The sequence below is a fragment of the Mercenaria mercenaria genome, chromosome 9 (assembly GCF_021730395.1).
Source record: "Mercenaria mercenaria strain notata chromosome 9, MADL_Memer_1, whole genome shotgun sequence".
In the NCBI taxonomy this organism is placed as follows: Eukaryota; Metazoa; Mollusca; class Bivalvia; order Venerida; family Veneridae; genus Mercenaria; species Mercenaria mercenaria.
Window position 1 is genome coordinate 57,342,626 of NC_069369.1, and position 15,936 is coordinate 57,358,561.

The following is a 15,936-nucleotide window of genomic DNA, read 5'->3' on the forward strand; positions in this document are numbered from 1 at the left end:
ACATCATCTATAGGTCTTCTACTAAGATTGTTCAAATTATTCCCCTAGGGTCAAATATGGGCCCCGCCCGGGGGTCACATGGTTTACATAGACTTATATAGGGAAAAACCTTGAAAATCTTCTTGTCCAAACCATAAAGCCTAGGGCTTTGATATTTGTAATGTAGCATCATCTAGTGGTTCTCTACCAAGTTTGTTCAAATTATCCTCCTAGGGTCAAATATGGCCCCGCCCTGGGGGTCACATGGTTCATATAGACTTATATAGGGAAAAGCTTTTAAAATCTTCGTGTCAGTAACCTACAACATTCAAATTTGAACCACATGACTGTATGGTTTTGAGTGGCAAGATGAACCTTGACATAAGTTGACCTTGATTTTGACCTAGTGACCTACTTTCACATTTCTGTAGCTACAGCCTTCAGATTTGGACCACATGCATTAAAAAAACGTTGACCTTGACATTGACCTAGTGACCTACTATCACATTTTTGAAGGTACAGGCTTCAAATTTGGACCACATGCAAAGTTTTGTGTTCCAAAATGAAATTTGACCTTGATTTTGACCTAGTGACCTACTTTCACATTTCTCAAGCTACAGCTGTCAAATTTGGACCGCATAGTTTTGTGTACCAAAACAAACTTTGACCTTGACATTGACCTAGTGACCTACTTTCACATTTTTGAAGGTACAGGCTTCAAATTTGGACCACATGCATAGTTCTGTGTTCCTAAATAATATTTGACCTTGATTTTGACCTAGTGACCTACTTTCACATTTCTCAAGCTACAGCCTTCAAATTTGGACCACTTGCATAGTTTTGTGTACAGAAATGAACTTAGACCTTAAGATTGACCTATTGACCTACTTTCACATTTCTGTAGCTACAGGCTTCAAATTTGGACCACATGCATAGGATTGTGTACCGAAACAAACTTTGACCTTGACATTGACCTAGTGACCTACGTTAACATTTTTGAAGGTACAGGCTTCAAATTTGGACCACATGCATAGATTTGTGTTCTGAAGTGGAATTTGACCTTGACTTTGACCTAGTGACCTACTTTCACATTTTTGAAGCTACAGCCTTCAAATTTGGACCACTTTCGTAGTTTTGTGTACCGAAATAAACTTTGACTTTAAGATTGACCTAGTGACCTACTTTCAAATTTCTCAAACTACAGCCTTCAAACTTGATACACATGCATAGTTTTGTGTACAAAGAACTTTGTCCTTGAAATTGATCTAGTGACCTACTTTCACATTTCTCAAGCTACAGCTTTCAAATTTGGACCACATGCATGGACCACATGCACAGTGTTGTGTACGGAAATGAAATTTGACCTTGAGTTAGTCAATAAGTCTTGAAATTTGGAACAATCAAAAATGGCACATTGGTGGGTGCCAAGATCACTCTGTGATCTCTTGTTGTGTAATGCATTGTTTGGCTTCTAGTTCTCTTTTACATGAAAAATTAATTTGGTCACTTGGTTTCCTCTGTAAACAAACAGGCAAGTGTATATGAATTTTTGTGAATGAAATCTGTACCAAAAATTTTTTATGAGCTTGGTGTCAACCTAAAAACAGAAATAAAGTTGAGTAATGGTTTTATTATGCTGTTTATGCACTGTTCTTCTGATAAATGGAACACTGGTCATTATAATAATGTGTAGTGCAAAAAGGGAAGGGTCATGTCAGAATGACTTAGATAATTTTCTTGCATCTTGTTACAAATTTCAGCTAATGTCATATGGCTCTTGGTGCAGAAAGGCCGCAGGTAACCCTTCTAGTGTTAAAGGTAGATATCAGAGAGATATACAGAATGCTGGTTTGTGGGGATGTAATTTCAAGCAGTCTGAGGATGTGCCCCGTGGGAAAAAAGATTGACATGTATACCTAAAATGGAGCAATCTGACTTATATTTGAACATACACGTTTGACACAATACCATCTTTAAAATTAGAAATAAGAAACAACACTTTGAGCTATTAATATTGACTGTTGTTCACCCGTTCTCATAAGCAATAATGTAAATGCTATAGGTATGTCTTTTAGCTCACCAGAGCCAAAGGCTCAGGGTGAGCTATTCTGATCAGTCACCGTCCGGCGCCTGTCGTCCGTCGTCCGTCGCCCGTTGTCTGTCATCCGTAAACTTTTACTTTAAATGACATCTCCTCATAAACCGCTAGGCAAATTTCATCCAAACTTCACAGAAATGTTCCTTGGTTGGAGCTCTACAAATTTTTTTCAAAGAATTGAATTCCATGCAGAACTCTGGTTGCCATGGCAACAGGAAGGAAAAAGTTTAAAAATCTTCTTCTCAAAAACCAGAAGCCCTAGAGCTTTGATATTTGTTGTGAAGCATTGCCTAGTGGACCTCTACCAAATTTGTTCAAATCATGACCCCAGGGTCAAAATTGACCCCGGCCCAGGGGTCACTTGATTTTACATAGGAAAATCTTAAAAAATCTTCTTCTCAAAAACCAGAAGCCCTAGAGCTTAGATATTTCACATGTAGCATTGCCTAATGGACCTCTACTAAAATTGTTCAAATTATGACCACGTGGTCAAAATTGACCCCGCCCCAGAGGTCACATGATTTTACATATGAAAATCTTCAAAAATGTTCTAAAAATAAACCAGAAGGGTTAGAGCTTAGATATTTCACATGAAGAATTGCCTAGTGGACCTCTACAAAATTTGTTCAATCATGACCCCTGGGGTCAAAATTGACCCCGCCCCAGGGGTCACTTGATTTTACATAGGACAATCTTCAAAAATTTTCTAAAAATAAACCAGAAGGCCTAGAGCTTAGATATTTCACGTGTAGCATTGCCTAGTGGACCTCTACAAAATTTGTTCAAATTATGACCCCCGGGGTCAAAATTGACCCCGCCCCAGAGGTCACTTGATTTTACATAGGAAAATCTTCAAAAGATTTCTAAAAATAAACCAGAAGGGTTAGATCTTAGATATTTGATGTGTAGCATTGCCTAGTAGACTTCTACAAAATTTGTTCAAATCATGACCTCCGGGTTCAAATTGACCCCTCCCCATGTGGTTACTTGATTGTACATAGAAAAATCTTCAAAATTTTCTAAAAATAAACCAGAAGGCCTAGAGCTTAGATATTTCACGTGTAGTATTGCCTAGTGGACCTCTACAAAATTTGTTCAAATCATGACCCCTGGGGTCAAATTGACCCCGCACCATGGGGTTACTTGATTGTACACAGAAAAATCTTCAAAATTTTCTAAAAATAAACCAGAAGGCCTAGAGCTTAGATATTTGACATGTAGCATTGCCTAGTGGACCTCTACAAAAGTTGTTCAAATCTTGACCCCCCCAGGGTCAAATTGACCCAGCCCCAGGGGTTACTTGATTGTACATAGGGAAATCTTCATAAATTTGCTAAAAATAAACCAGAAGGCCTAGATCTTAGATATTTGATGTGTTACATTGCCTAGTAGACTCTACAAACTTTGTTCAAATCATGACCCCCCGGGGTAAAATTGGCCCCGCCCCAAGTGTTACTTGATTGTACATCAGAAAATCTTCCAAAAAATTTCTAAAAATCATCAGTTTGACATTTGAAACTTGTAGCTCATATTACTCTGGTGAGACTGGATCTGCCCCGCTGCCCTTGAACCAGCATATGGAGATAGGCCTATGCATGAAACTTCCTCCTAGTTCTCTAAGTAAGAAAATCAGAACTCTGGGCAAAAATTTAAATAGTATAATTGTATAGGGCATACTTATAACCAGTCATTGCCCTTAAGAAGCCTGCCATTGATAAATGTTTGAAAAAAGAGTTCTGCCGATTGAGGAGACATGCTCCTATTAAGCCACTCAATTTATTGTATGAAAATTTATTATTTTGGCCAAATCATTTCTTTCATTCGAATATGAATTTGTAGATTCCGCTAGATAAGTTCCTTGGCATAAACCCTTACCCTGCTAAATTTCTATAATGAACTTGTCCATCTTTTAATTCGGACAGTACCATTAACTGTTGAAAGGGGTGCTTATCAAAAAGATACTGACTGAATAGATGTGCAGGCTGATCATGATCTACACTGGTCACAAAGGCAGATTGATCTTGTCCAGCATGATAAGGGTTAAATTTACTGGTAGTGGCTTGATGCAACAACAGTTTCCGCAAAAATTAGCCTCAGTGAATATTGATGATTTCACAGAAATGTTTCCTTATGTTATTATGTCACACTTCATTTCCGAGCAATACCTGGAGAACCATTTGACCTAGAACCTTCAAACTTCATAGTATTTTAGGGCTGCTGGAGTAGACGACCCCTATTGTTTTTGGGGTCACTCCGTCGAAGGTCAAGGTCACAGGGGCCTGAAAATTGAAAACCATTTCCGATCAATAACTAGAGAACCACTTGACCCAGAATGTTGAAACTTCATAGGATGATTGGTCATGAAGAGTAGATGACCCCTATTGATTTTGGGGTCACTCCTTCAAAGGTCAAGGTCACAGGGGCCTGAATATTGAAAACCATTTCCGATCAGTAACTAGAGAACCACTTGACCCAGAATGTTGAAACTTCATAGGATGATTGATCATGCAGAGTAGATGACCCCTGTTATTTTTGGGGTCACTCTGTCAAAGGTCAAGGTCTCAGGGGCCTGAACATTGAAAACCATTTCTGATCAATAACTAGAGAACCACTTGACCCAGAATGTTGAAACTTCATAGGATGATTGGTCATGAAGAGTAGATGACCCCTATTGATTTTGGGGTCACTCGGTCAAAGGTCAAGGTCACGGGGGCCTGAACATTGAAAACCATTTCCGATCAAAAACTTGAGAACCACTTGACCCAGAATGTTGAAACTTCATAGGATGATTGGTCATGAAGAGTAGATGACCCCTATTGTTTTTGGGGTCACTCTGTCAAAGGTCAAGGTCACAGGGGCCTGAACATTGAAAACCATTTCCGATCAATAACTGGAGAACCACTTGACCCAGAATGTTGAAACTTCATAGGATGATTGGTCTAGATGACCCCTATTGTTTTTGGGGTCACTCCTTCAAAGGTCAAGGTCACAGGGGCCTGAACATTGAAAACCATTTCCAATCAATAACTTGAGTACCACTTGACCCAGAATGTTGAAACTTCATAGGATGATTGTACATGCAAAGTAGATGACCCCTATTGATTCTGGAGTCACTCCGTTAAAGGTCAAGGTCACAGGGGCCTGAACATTGAAAACCATTTCCGGTCAGTAACTTGAGAACCACTCGACCCACAATGCTGAAACTAAATAGGATAATTGTTCATGCAGAATAAATGACCCTTTTGTTTTTGGGGTCACTCCGTTAAAGGTCTGAACATTGATAACCATTTCCGATCAATAACTTCAGAACCTCTTGATCCAGAATGTTGAAACTTCATAGGATGATTGAACATGCAGAGTAGGTCACTCTGTTAAAGATCAAGGTCACAGGAGCCTGAACATGGAAAACAATTTCCAATCAATAACTTGAGAACCACTTGACCCAGAATGTTGAAACTTCATAGGATGATTGAACATGCAGAGTAGATGATCCCTATTGATTTTGGGGTCAGTCTATTAAAGGTCAAGGTCACAGGGGCCTGGTCATGTAAAATCATTTCTGGAGAACCACTTGACCTAGAGTTTATTTTGAGGTCACTTGATCAAAGGTCAAGGTCACAGGAGCCTGAACATGGAAAACAATTTCCGATCAATAACTTGAGAACCACTTTACCCAGAATGTTGAAACTTCATAGGATTGAACATGCAGAGTAGATGATCCCTATTGATTTTGGGGTCAGTCTATTAAAGGTCAAGGTCATGTAAAATCATTTCTGGAGAATAACTTGAGAACCACTTGACCTAGAATGTTGAAACTTAATAGGATGATTGGACATGTACAGTAAATGACCCCTATTTATTTTGAGATCACTTGATCAAAGGTCAAGGTCACAGGAGCCTGAACAGTGACTTGAGAACCACTAGGCCAATAGTGTTGAAATTTAGTGGGATGACTGGACATGCCAAGTAGATGATCCCTATTGCAGCCAACCATCAGTATCTCTTTGACTTTCGCTTCTGACCCCTATTGACTTCTTGCCTGTAGGACTTTGCATTGGGGGAGACGTGCTTTTTTACAAAAGAAATTTCTAGTTACTTGATGGATTTCTTCAAAATGTGTATGTGTATTAAAATACATATAAGATTTTCCTAGCAAATCGTTCAACAGCTGTAAGCATAATATTATCTGTATTATAGATTTGTAAGGGGACAAAAATCACACAGTTGGGGGTAGGGCTGGCACTATAGGGTCCGGTTCAACTTCATTAACTTTTAAATTAGAGCTGGATTCTGATTTACAAAAAACATAATTTTTGTTGCATAAATGAGGAATTTTATATTCATTTTCCAATCATTATTTATACAAAGTCATAATCACTTAATTATGACCCCCTTTGAAGAAGGAGGGGTACATTGTTTTGAAGATGTCGGTATGTCTGTTGGTCGGTCGGTATGTAGACCAATCCGTTTCCGGATGATAACTCAAGAATGCTTTGGCCTAGGATCATGAAAGTTGATAGGGAGATTGATCATGACCAGCAGATGACCCCTATTGATTTTGAGATCAATAGGTCAAAGGTCAAGGTCACAGTCACACGGAACAGTTAAACAGTTTCCGGATGATAACTCAAGAATGCTTCAGCCTAAAATCATGAAAGTTGACAGGAAGATTGGTCATGTCCAGCAGATGACCCCTATGGATTTTAAGGTCAGTAGGTCAGAGGTCAAGGTCACAGTGATCCTGAACAGTTAAACCGTTTCCGGAAGGTAACTCAAGAATGCTTGGGCCTAGGATCATGAAAATTGATGCGGAGGTTGATCATGACCAACAGATGACTCCTATTGATTTTGAGGTCAGTAGGTCAAAGGTCAAGGTCACAGTGACCCAGAACAGTTATATGGTTTCCGGACGATAACTTGAGAGTGCTTGGGCCTAGGATACTGAAACTTGATTGGGAGGTTGATCATGATCAGCAGATGACCCCTATTGATGTTGAGGTCAATAGGTCTAAGGTCAAGGTAACAGTGACCCAGAACAGTTAAACGGTTTCTGGATGATAACTCAAGAATGCTTGGGCCTAGGATCATGAAACTTGATTGGGTGGTTGATCATGACCAGGAGATGACCTCTATTTATTTTAAGATCAATAGGTCAAAGGTCAAGGTCACATTTACTCAGAACAGCAGAACTTTTGTATACAATGACCAAATAATTTCTGTTCATTGTGCAATTACTGAATGCATCAAGGGGGAGCATTTCGTGTTCTACGAGCTCTTGTTAACATACAGATGAAAAATAATGGCCACAGAACCTATTGTATATGAATTCTTGACTTCAACAAAGCAAACACTGTTGTGTGTTTTTTTTGTTTTTTTTTTTGTTTTTAAGATTCTAGGATATCCTTGTTAAAGTAAAACTGGGTTTTGACAAGTAAGTAATTGCAAATGAAGTAAGCAATGTATCTAATATAGGATATGCTTTAATTTATGCCAGATGATGACTTCCCAGTTCGTAGCATTATATAGGAATAGGTTTTGCCAGTGTGTAATTTGAAAGTAATGTTCAAGTTTCACTAAAATACCCCACATATGTTGTCAAAAATAATTGAACTTGAATGTTATGTCATGGACAAGTATTTGAACTTTTCTAAAAATAATTTACAAACTTAATGTTAATCCTTTGATATGTTGTTATATTTTAGGTCACATAAACAACCTGTATAACACATGTTTTTGGAAGCTTATACAAGAAAAGGGTCTGACCCCAGCAGAGTCGCAGGAAAGATTGAAGGTAAATGAATGTCAAAGGCAAGATCATTGCCTACGGCTTTGTTTAAATATACAAAATATGTACAAATTCCTGTTTTAGTTATTTTCCCATTTTAAAGGTGGATGTAGTTTTGATGTTTTCAATCCAGAGCCGTATAGAGAAACACCACTTGCTTTAGAATTGCTGGTTCGAGCACCAGAGATGACTTTTTAAATTAGCAAACAGCCAATGGAATAAATGCTGCCAGCTCTTTATAGATGTCGTAAATTTTAAACCACTCTGGCCATGCCCATCCATCTGGCATACTAAAGGTCAGTAGTTCTACCCAAGTGCTTGCCTGAAGGAACAGTGGTGCTCTTCCTCCACAACCAAAAGCTAGAAAGTCGCCATATATGCATTTCGTGCAATGCAACTATTTACATCGCTCATGTTAAAAATCCTGATGAAACGTTATTTAAGGTGAAGCTTTTCTGTGTCACTGTTTTGAAAGCTTGTTTACATATTTTACATATGATCAGACAAGAATGATGCATTTAAATGGATGTTGCACAAGGGGAGGTATGCATTTTAGCCACCATTAGCATAAGATTTGATCTCTTTGAAGATTTTTAACCTTACAGTTCGTAAGTACACAAGAACGTGACAAAATTGGATACCTATGTAATTAAAAAGCATTAAAACGAAGAAGAAAATTAAACTGCCATTGAATGTAATGCATTGCTGGTGTTGTTTAAAGTGTATAATGTAGACATTTAGTCTCCACATACTGTAAACAAGCCTTGATATTATTGAAATCTTACCCTGCTAAATTTCTTTGAGGAACTTGTCCATCTTTCAATTTGGACTGTACCATTAACTGTTAAAAGGGGTGCTTAGTAATAAGATAATGATTGAATGGCCGACAGTGCAGATCATGATCAGACTGCATGGATGTGCAGGCTGATCAAGATCTACACTGGTTGCAAAGGCACAATCAAATGAAAACTTCAAAACTTGAATTCATTCTTTAAATATCCATAGCACAAAAGACTTACCACAAGTTGGCTAAAACACATATTTTAGTTTTCTTTAAAATGTGGCTTATTTGGGATAAATTAGAACATGCTCTTAATACAGGCGTCACTGTGGGATAGATATAAGTTTTACACTTGAGAGTAGTGTCTTAGTTCAAACATCATTTTTAGATGTACAATCTCCAAAATCAATGCCCTTCATTGGAACCACTGCCTTACCCTTGCATGATCGTAAGAGGCGACTAATAGGGTCTTAACACTTGGTTTTGCTGTAACTCTGTGATTCCAGCAGGTATGCAGATTTTGATTCCATACCTCATGTTTTTATTTCGATGTAAATGAGATATGAAACCAAAATTAGTCCTGTTTGGCGCCATATAACCTATACTGTGTTGGTGCGCCGTAAAACCCAAATAAATAGATAAATCATTTTACAGGGGACAATGTCCAGTGACAAAAATGAGTTATTGTTTAAGGAGTTTGAAATCAACTACAATAATCTACATGCTCTACACAGAAAAGGAACAATTCTCATAAGGGCAACTAAGGTAAGAATTAAAGAGATAATAGTGTTGTTATAACAGTACCTTGATATGATATATCGTTTTTGGCTGGAGTGGATTTTGCCAGTCCATTAGGCACTTGTGCTGAATGTGATCCACTGTGGCAGAATCCATGACAGCCAAATGCATTATTGCAGATCAAGGTACTGCTTTAATGTCCATTTTATTATATACATATACCTATTTCTTCTGTTACAATACCTAAAACAGGCTGTAATTTTAGACAAATTAGGCTGAAAACTTGTTTGAAATGGCGAACGTCTTGGCACACAGAACATTGCAACTAAAACCAGTAGTCCCATCATTGCATATTTTTCCAGATTTGATCAGAGTTGAATAAAGGGTTTTATATTTGAGCCGCGCCATGAGAAAACCAACATAGTGGGTTTGCGACCAGCATGGATCGAGACCAGCCTGCGCATCCGCGCAGTCTTGTCAGGATCCATGCTGTTCGCTTTCAAAGCCTATTGGAATTAGAGAAACTGTTAACGAACAGCATGGATCCTGACCAGACTGCGCGGATGTGCAGGCTGGTCTCGATCCATGCTGGTCGCAAACCCACTATGTTGGTTTTCTCATGGCGCAGCTCATTTATTAGTGAAATACAGGCTGCGCGGATGTGCAGGCTGGTCTCGATCCATGCTGGTCGCAAACCCACTATGTTGGTTTTCTCATGGCGCAGCTCATTTGTTAGTGAAATACAGGCTGTATTTCAGACGGAAAATTTGTAGGCATATAATCAAGTTTGTTCTTGTACACCAGACAGGGATATCTGGTGTTTTCACCGGTGGTAGAAAACTTCATCTTACACACAATATTTAAGTACATTAGCAAGTTTAGGCTATTAATAATGAACACATACATATGTCTTATTAATAATAACTGGTCAGATTTTATTGATATGGCAGGTTACAAAGAAATTTACTGTGAAATGTTTATTTTTTGTTTGATTATTCAAAGAATAAGGAGGGCTATTACAATTGCCACTCGCAAAGTTGTTCACTTTGGTTTAACTTTTTATAAAGTTTATTATCTTCTTCATTGCTTACATTATTCAGTTGAAATTTTATATACTTGCTCTTAATGAAAATGTTCATCAGTCTGATAAGTTGTGTAACTCTACCTGCAATGTTTCCAGGATTATGCCCCAGTTTAACTTTGAAATTTTTAGCTCGACTATTCAAAGAATAGTCTAGCTATTCTACTCACCCTGGCGTCGGCGTCGGCGTCGGTGTCACACCTTGGTTAAGTTTTTGCATGCAAGTACATACAGCTATCATTTAAAGGCATATAGCTTTGAAACTTATTTATTCTTTTTCTAGGTCAATTACCAACCTCACTGGGTCAAGTTCCTTAACTCTAACATGTATTTTGAGCAAATTATGTCCCCTTTTGGACTTAGAAAATTCTGGTTAAAGTTTTACATGCAAGTTACTATCTCCAAAACTAATGCAGATATTGAATTGAAACTTCACATGTGTCTTCGGGGTTATAAAACTAGTTGATAGCACCAAGTCCCATAACTCTGACCTTCATTTTGGCCAAATTATGCCCCCTTTTGGACTTAGAAAATTCTGGTTAAAGTTTTGCGTGCAAGTACATACAGCTATTACTAAAAGGCATATAGATTTGAAACTTATTTTTTCTTTTTCTAGATCAATTACCTACCTCACTGGGTCAAGTCCAATAACTCTGACATGTATTTTGGCCAAATTATGCCCCCTTTTGGACTCAGAAAATCCTGGTTAAAGTTTTACATGCAAGTAACTCTCTCCAAATCTACTACAGATATTAAATTGAAACTTCACATGTGTCTTCCGGGTTATAAAACTAGTTGATAGCACCAAGTCCCATAACTCTGACATGTATTTTGGGCAAATTATGCCCCCTTTTGGACTTAGAAAATCCTGGTTAAAGTTTTGCGTGCAAGTACATACAGCTATTACCAAAAGACATATAGCTTTGAAACTTATTTATTCTTTTTCTAGGTCAATTACCAACCTCACTGGGTCAAGTTCCATAACTCTTAACATGTATTTTGAGCAAATTATGCCCCCTTTTGGACTTAGAAAATTCTGGTTGAAGTTTTACATGCAAGTTACTATCCCTAAAACTAATGCAGATATTGAATTGAAACTTAACATGTTTCTTCGGGGTTATAAAACTAGTTGAAAGCATCAAGTCCCATAACTCTGATATGTATTTTGGTCAAATTATGTCCCCTTTCGAACTTACAACTCTTTTGATATTTAACATTTTGGGTAATAATTTCCTGCTTCTGTGACAATATTTCGAATAGTCGAGCTTGGCTGTCTTACGGACAGCTCTTGTTTGTTAAAGTTCTTATAAAGACCAATGTCTTCTTCATTACTTAAGGATTTCAGTTGAAACTAAATGTACTTGCCCATAGTGACAATGTACATTAGTGTGACAAAAGGAATAAGGTCAGTAATTCGGTCGAAAATGTGCTTCCGTGGTGTAGTCGAAAGAAGTCCATAATAAATAGATCCTAATTTTCCCATTTTTTGCGCAAATTCGTGTAGAACGAGTGCTTTAATCACCATTTTTCACTACTAGAATACATTCTGCATGAAATGAGACGGTTTTCATGTTCATACACCCCACATGGCAAGTTTTGCAGATCGAAACCGGAAGTAGGTGTTTATTGCGCGGACAAGAGCAAATATGCACCATTTTTAGGGTAGCAGACCACAACTGACTGGCATTTCACTAGGAACTACATAACCCCCTATTTTCTTTTCATTTTTTCGTTAATTTGTGATAGAACTTTCATGAAAAATAGGTGTAGGAAAAAGTGATGTTCTCTAAAGATACGTACGTAAAGACGATCTGAAGTTGTCGTTTTTTATATGAAACAAAGAAGGATTTGAATTACTGACCTTTAACCAAAATGTGTTACTGGCAGTATTTCTGGAGTTACTCCCCTTTTTAACATGGAAATTTCGTTTTTCAAAGATTACAATGTAATAATGATAACAATAATAATAATAACTTTATGTAAAGAGGATAACATATTTGACCAGTCTAACATATGGTCTTCTAACATAGTAATGTAAAAATTTATCTCAAGTATGTAACATAAGACAGTGAAGTGAAAGACATGAATAAAAATAACATAATAACAAATTCATCCTTATTGTGGTGTTTTTAGCCATGATCGCAGACACAATGTTAATTCTTGACATTTAACTATCAGCTAAAAACATAAAGTTATGGTGTCAGATACCATAAATATTACATGATTGAAATATCAAGTATCTTGGACTTAGAAAATCTTAAAATCTTGGTGGAAGTTTTGAATACAGATTGCTCTCATTGAATTGGAAGTTTATAAAAGTTATTGAGGTGGATAAAACCTGATGAAAGATGCCATAGCTCTAAACTGTACTTGGCTAAGGTATGCTCCTTTTTGGACTTGGAAAACAAAGGTTAAAGTTTTGCATGGAAATCATTATATCCAGAACTAATGCAGATACTTGGTTGAAACTTCTCACAGATGCTTGGTGTAATTGAACAAAATAATAGCATCAAGTCCTATAACTCTTACTTGAGTTTGGATGGTATACCTTTTTTAGTTAGAAAATCAATTTTACTGACAAGCCTTTAAATAGTTGAGTGTTCTGTCATAAGACAGGTCTTGTTTGGACCTGGAATTTTAGACAAAACACCTATTTCACAGCGATATGGTTTCATGGATTACAGCCTTTGAAGGTAAAATGAAGGAGAATTTCATTTGTTTATGGGAGTAGTTCGTGAATTGACAAAACCATGAAACCAACAAAAACTAGTGCCCCACTGATATTACTGATTTTACAGTTTCCATCTTTCTCAGCGATTGTAAAAACATGCTTGCCCGGCATGAACACGAAGCTGTGAATTAAGAGGCAAGGATAAATAATTATGTATTGTCACCTTTTCACATTTTATTAATTTTATTTCAACAGGGCATTGAAAATGGTGATCTTGACCTATCACTTCAACTTCACCTCTCAGGGTCATCAACAAGCAGAAGTCAGAGTGCACGAGGTCACGGGCGTGGAATGGACTCGAGGAGAAGCCCACAAATGAGTAGAAAATTAACCAGGCCTAATATAGATAGACTTCATGTTGATTTGATAGGAGAACAGTTTTGGACTGATTATCCAGATATTTTAAATCCACCTAAAAGATAGAAGACAAATTAAATCCACCTGAAAGATAGAAGACAAATTAAATCCACCTAAAAGTTAGAAGACAAAAAAGCATTAGAGGACCTAGTACAGTCTTTAAATCAACTAATGGCAAGGTTGCATTACGAGACTGATTTCAAAGCTCCTAACGTATCTCAGGATCCAGGGTAGAATGTTAACAGACAAAAGGATTGTAATATTTAAAAAATGACCACATTACTGTATGAGCCGCACCATGAGAAAACCAACATAGTGGCTTTGCGGCCAGCATGGATCCAGACCAGCCTGCGCATCCGCGCAGTCTGGTCAGGATCCATGTTGTTCGCTAACTGTTTCTCTATTTGCAATAGACTTTGAAAGCGAACAGTATGGATTCTGACCAGACTGCACGAATGCACAGGCTGGTCTGGATCCATGCTGGTCGCAAAGCCACTATGTTTGTTTTCTCATGGCGCAGCTCATATGTTTGATTTGATGAAAGAGTTATTTGAGCTTACTTGATTTGAAGTTATTTTCAGTTTACTGTTGGCTTGCGTTTGATAAAATATTGATTTGATGGAAGGTTTTGACTGTGATATTTATGCATATGTAATGTGTATTTTATATGTCAGGATTAAGTTATGTTGTCTTGTAAAGTAAGAGTTGTATACATCAATGTAATAGTGTTTATATCCTTTTGCCAGGATCTTTTTACTACATACAGGCCTTGAAAATATTTATAAATTTAGAAATACTAAGAGGTAAGATGTACTTTAGCGCCACCATTGCTAAATCTGCAAGAGGTCAAAAATGATTCCTTTTCATTCAAAATGGAGAACAAGAGAGAAAATTTTGTTGCATTTAAAACTATCCATCTTGTTAAGTTTTTAAGAAGTTGCTTGCTTTTGAATGTTTTTTACATTTTACAATTTGCAGTTTGGGAAACGTTTTATGGGGTGAATAAGTGAGGTTTGTTAGTCTATTGAAGCTGAATATTTATATTGGTGTCAGTGCTATACTTTTAATTCTAATTTGACAAGCCATGTCTGGTTTTAATAATACATGATAACGGTGAGTCGATGACCACATGGACATACATATACAGGGACCATTCGATTGGTGCTACTATTTTTATCTTCAAAATAATATGGAGCAGAAGCATGTTTTAATTTATTTAAACATGTAAATTGGATTTACGCAGCATGGAATCATTCACTGAGGTTATGTCCTGATGAAATTATTCAACTGAACATGCAGCCTCTTCAACCTTTACCATGCTAAATTTCTAAAATGGACTAGTCATCAAATTAATTTGGGTGGTACCACTACTTATCCAAAGGTATGTTAACTGAAAATTTACTGACTGAATAGCAAACAGTGCAGACCATGGTCAGCCTGCATAGACGTGCAGGCTGATCTTGGTCTGCTCTGGGTGCAAAGGCAAAGGCAGAACCATTTGCCGCCACCAGCAGGCTAAAGGTTAATGTGTTTAGATTTATTGAAACACCCTTCTGCTATATGAATCTTCATAAATGTATATATGTTTCGGCCTTTGCTACCAGTGCAAGATGATCCTCACAGGTCTGCACTGTTCGCTATTCAGTCAGTAAATTTTTACTTAGCCTCTAGTAATAAATGGTATTGCCTAAATTGAATGATGGACCGATGTTAGCTGGTTAAATGTTAAATGAAATTGTGCTCAGTCCGTTGCAATTCAAGATACTTAGTTTCAGCTGTAGTTTTAATGAATTGGTTAAGTTATTATATACTTTTATTTAGGTTCCACTTGGCCAGTAATAGAAGCCTCACTCTGTAAATATGTATCATTAAAAAAACCTCAGAAATGCAATCAAAATTTTGTTACATGTGACTGTATTGTAACAATGCAATATTATATCAATAAATGTTATATGATGTATCCAGTTTTTATGTTCCTCTCAGTTCCCCGTGTTGGAAATATTTGATAATTATTATTAGCTCACCTGAGCCAAAGGCTCAGGGTGAGCTATTGTGATCACTCACCGTCCGGCGTCTCTCCGTCCGTAAACTTTTACTTTAAACGACATCTCCTCATAAACCACTAGGCCAATTTCATCCAGACTTCACAGGAATGTTCCATGGGTGAAGCTCTATAAAAATTGTTCAAAGGATTGAACATGCAGAACTCTGGTTGCCATGGCAACCTAAAGGAAAAACTTTAAAAATCTTCTTCTCAAAAACCAGAAGCCCTAGAGCTTAGATATTTGGTGTGAAGCATTGCCTAGTGGACCTCTACCAAGTTTGTTCAAATCATGACCCCGGGGTCAAAATTGACCCCACCCCAGGGGTCATATGATTTTACATA

General features: G+C 37.4%; 1 protein-coding gene across 9 annotated transcripts in view; it reads left to right on the forward strand.

Moving 5' to 3' along the window:
• LOC123547202 (probable tRNA(His) guanylyltransferase) overlaps nt 1–15,510 on the forward strand; it is a 57,766-nt gene extending 42,256 nt beyond the window's left edge. For 8 of the 9 annotated variants that reach the window (XM_045334127.2, XM_045334124.2, XM_053551468.1 and 5 more), the window contains exons 6-8: nt 7,780–7,868; nt 9,298–9,408; nt 13,389–15,510. In XM_045334127.2, the coding sequence (XP_045190062.2) occupies nt 7,780–7,868; nt 9,298–9,408; nt 13,389–13,616 (428 nt within the window). In that variant the 3' untranslated portion in view covers nt 13,617–15,510. The remainder of the gene's footprint in view (nt 1–7,779; nt 7,869–9,297; nt 9,409–13,388) is intronic. The other variant, XM_053551472.1, reaches the window with a different exon arrangement.
• Nucleotides 15,511–15,936: the final 426 nt, after the last annotated feature.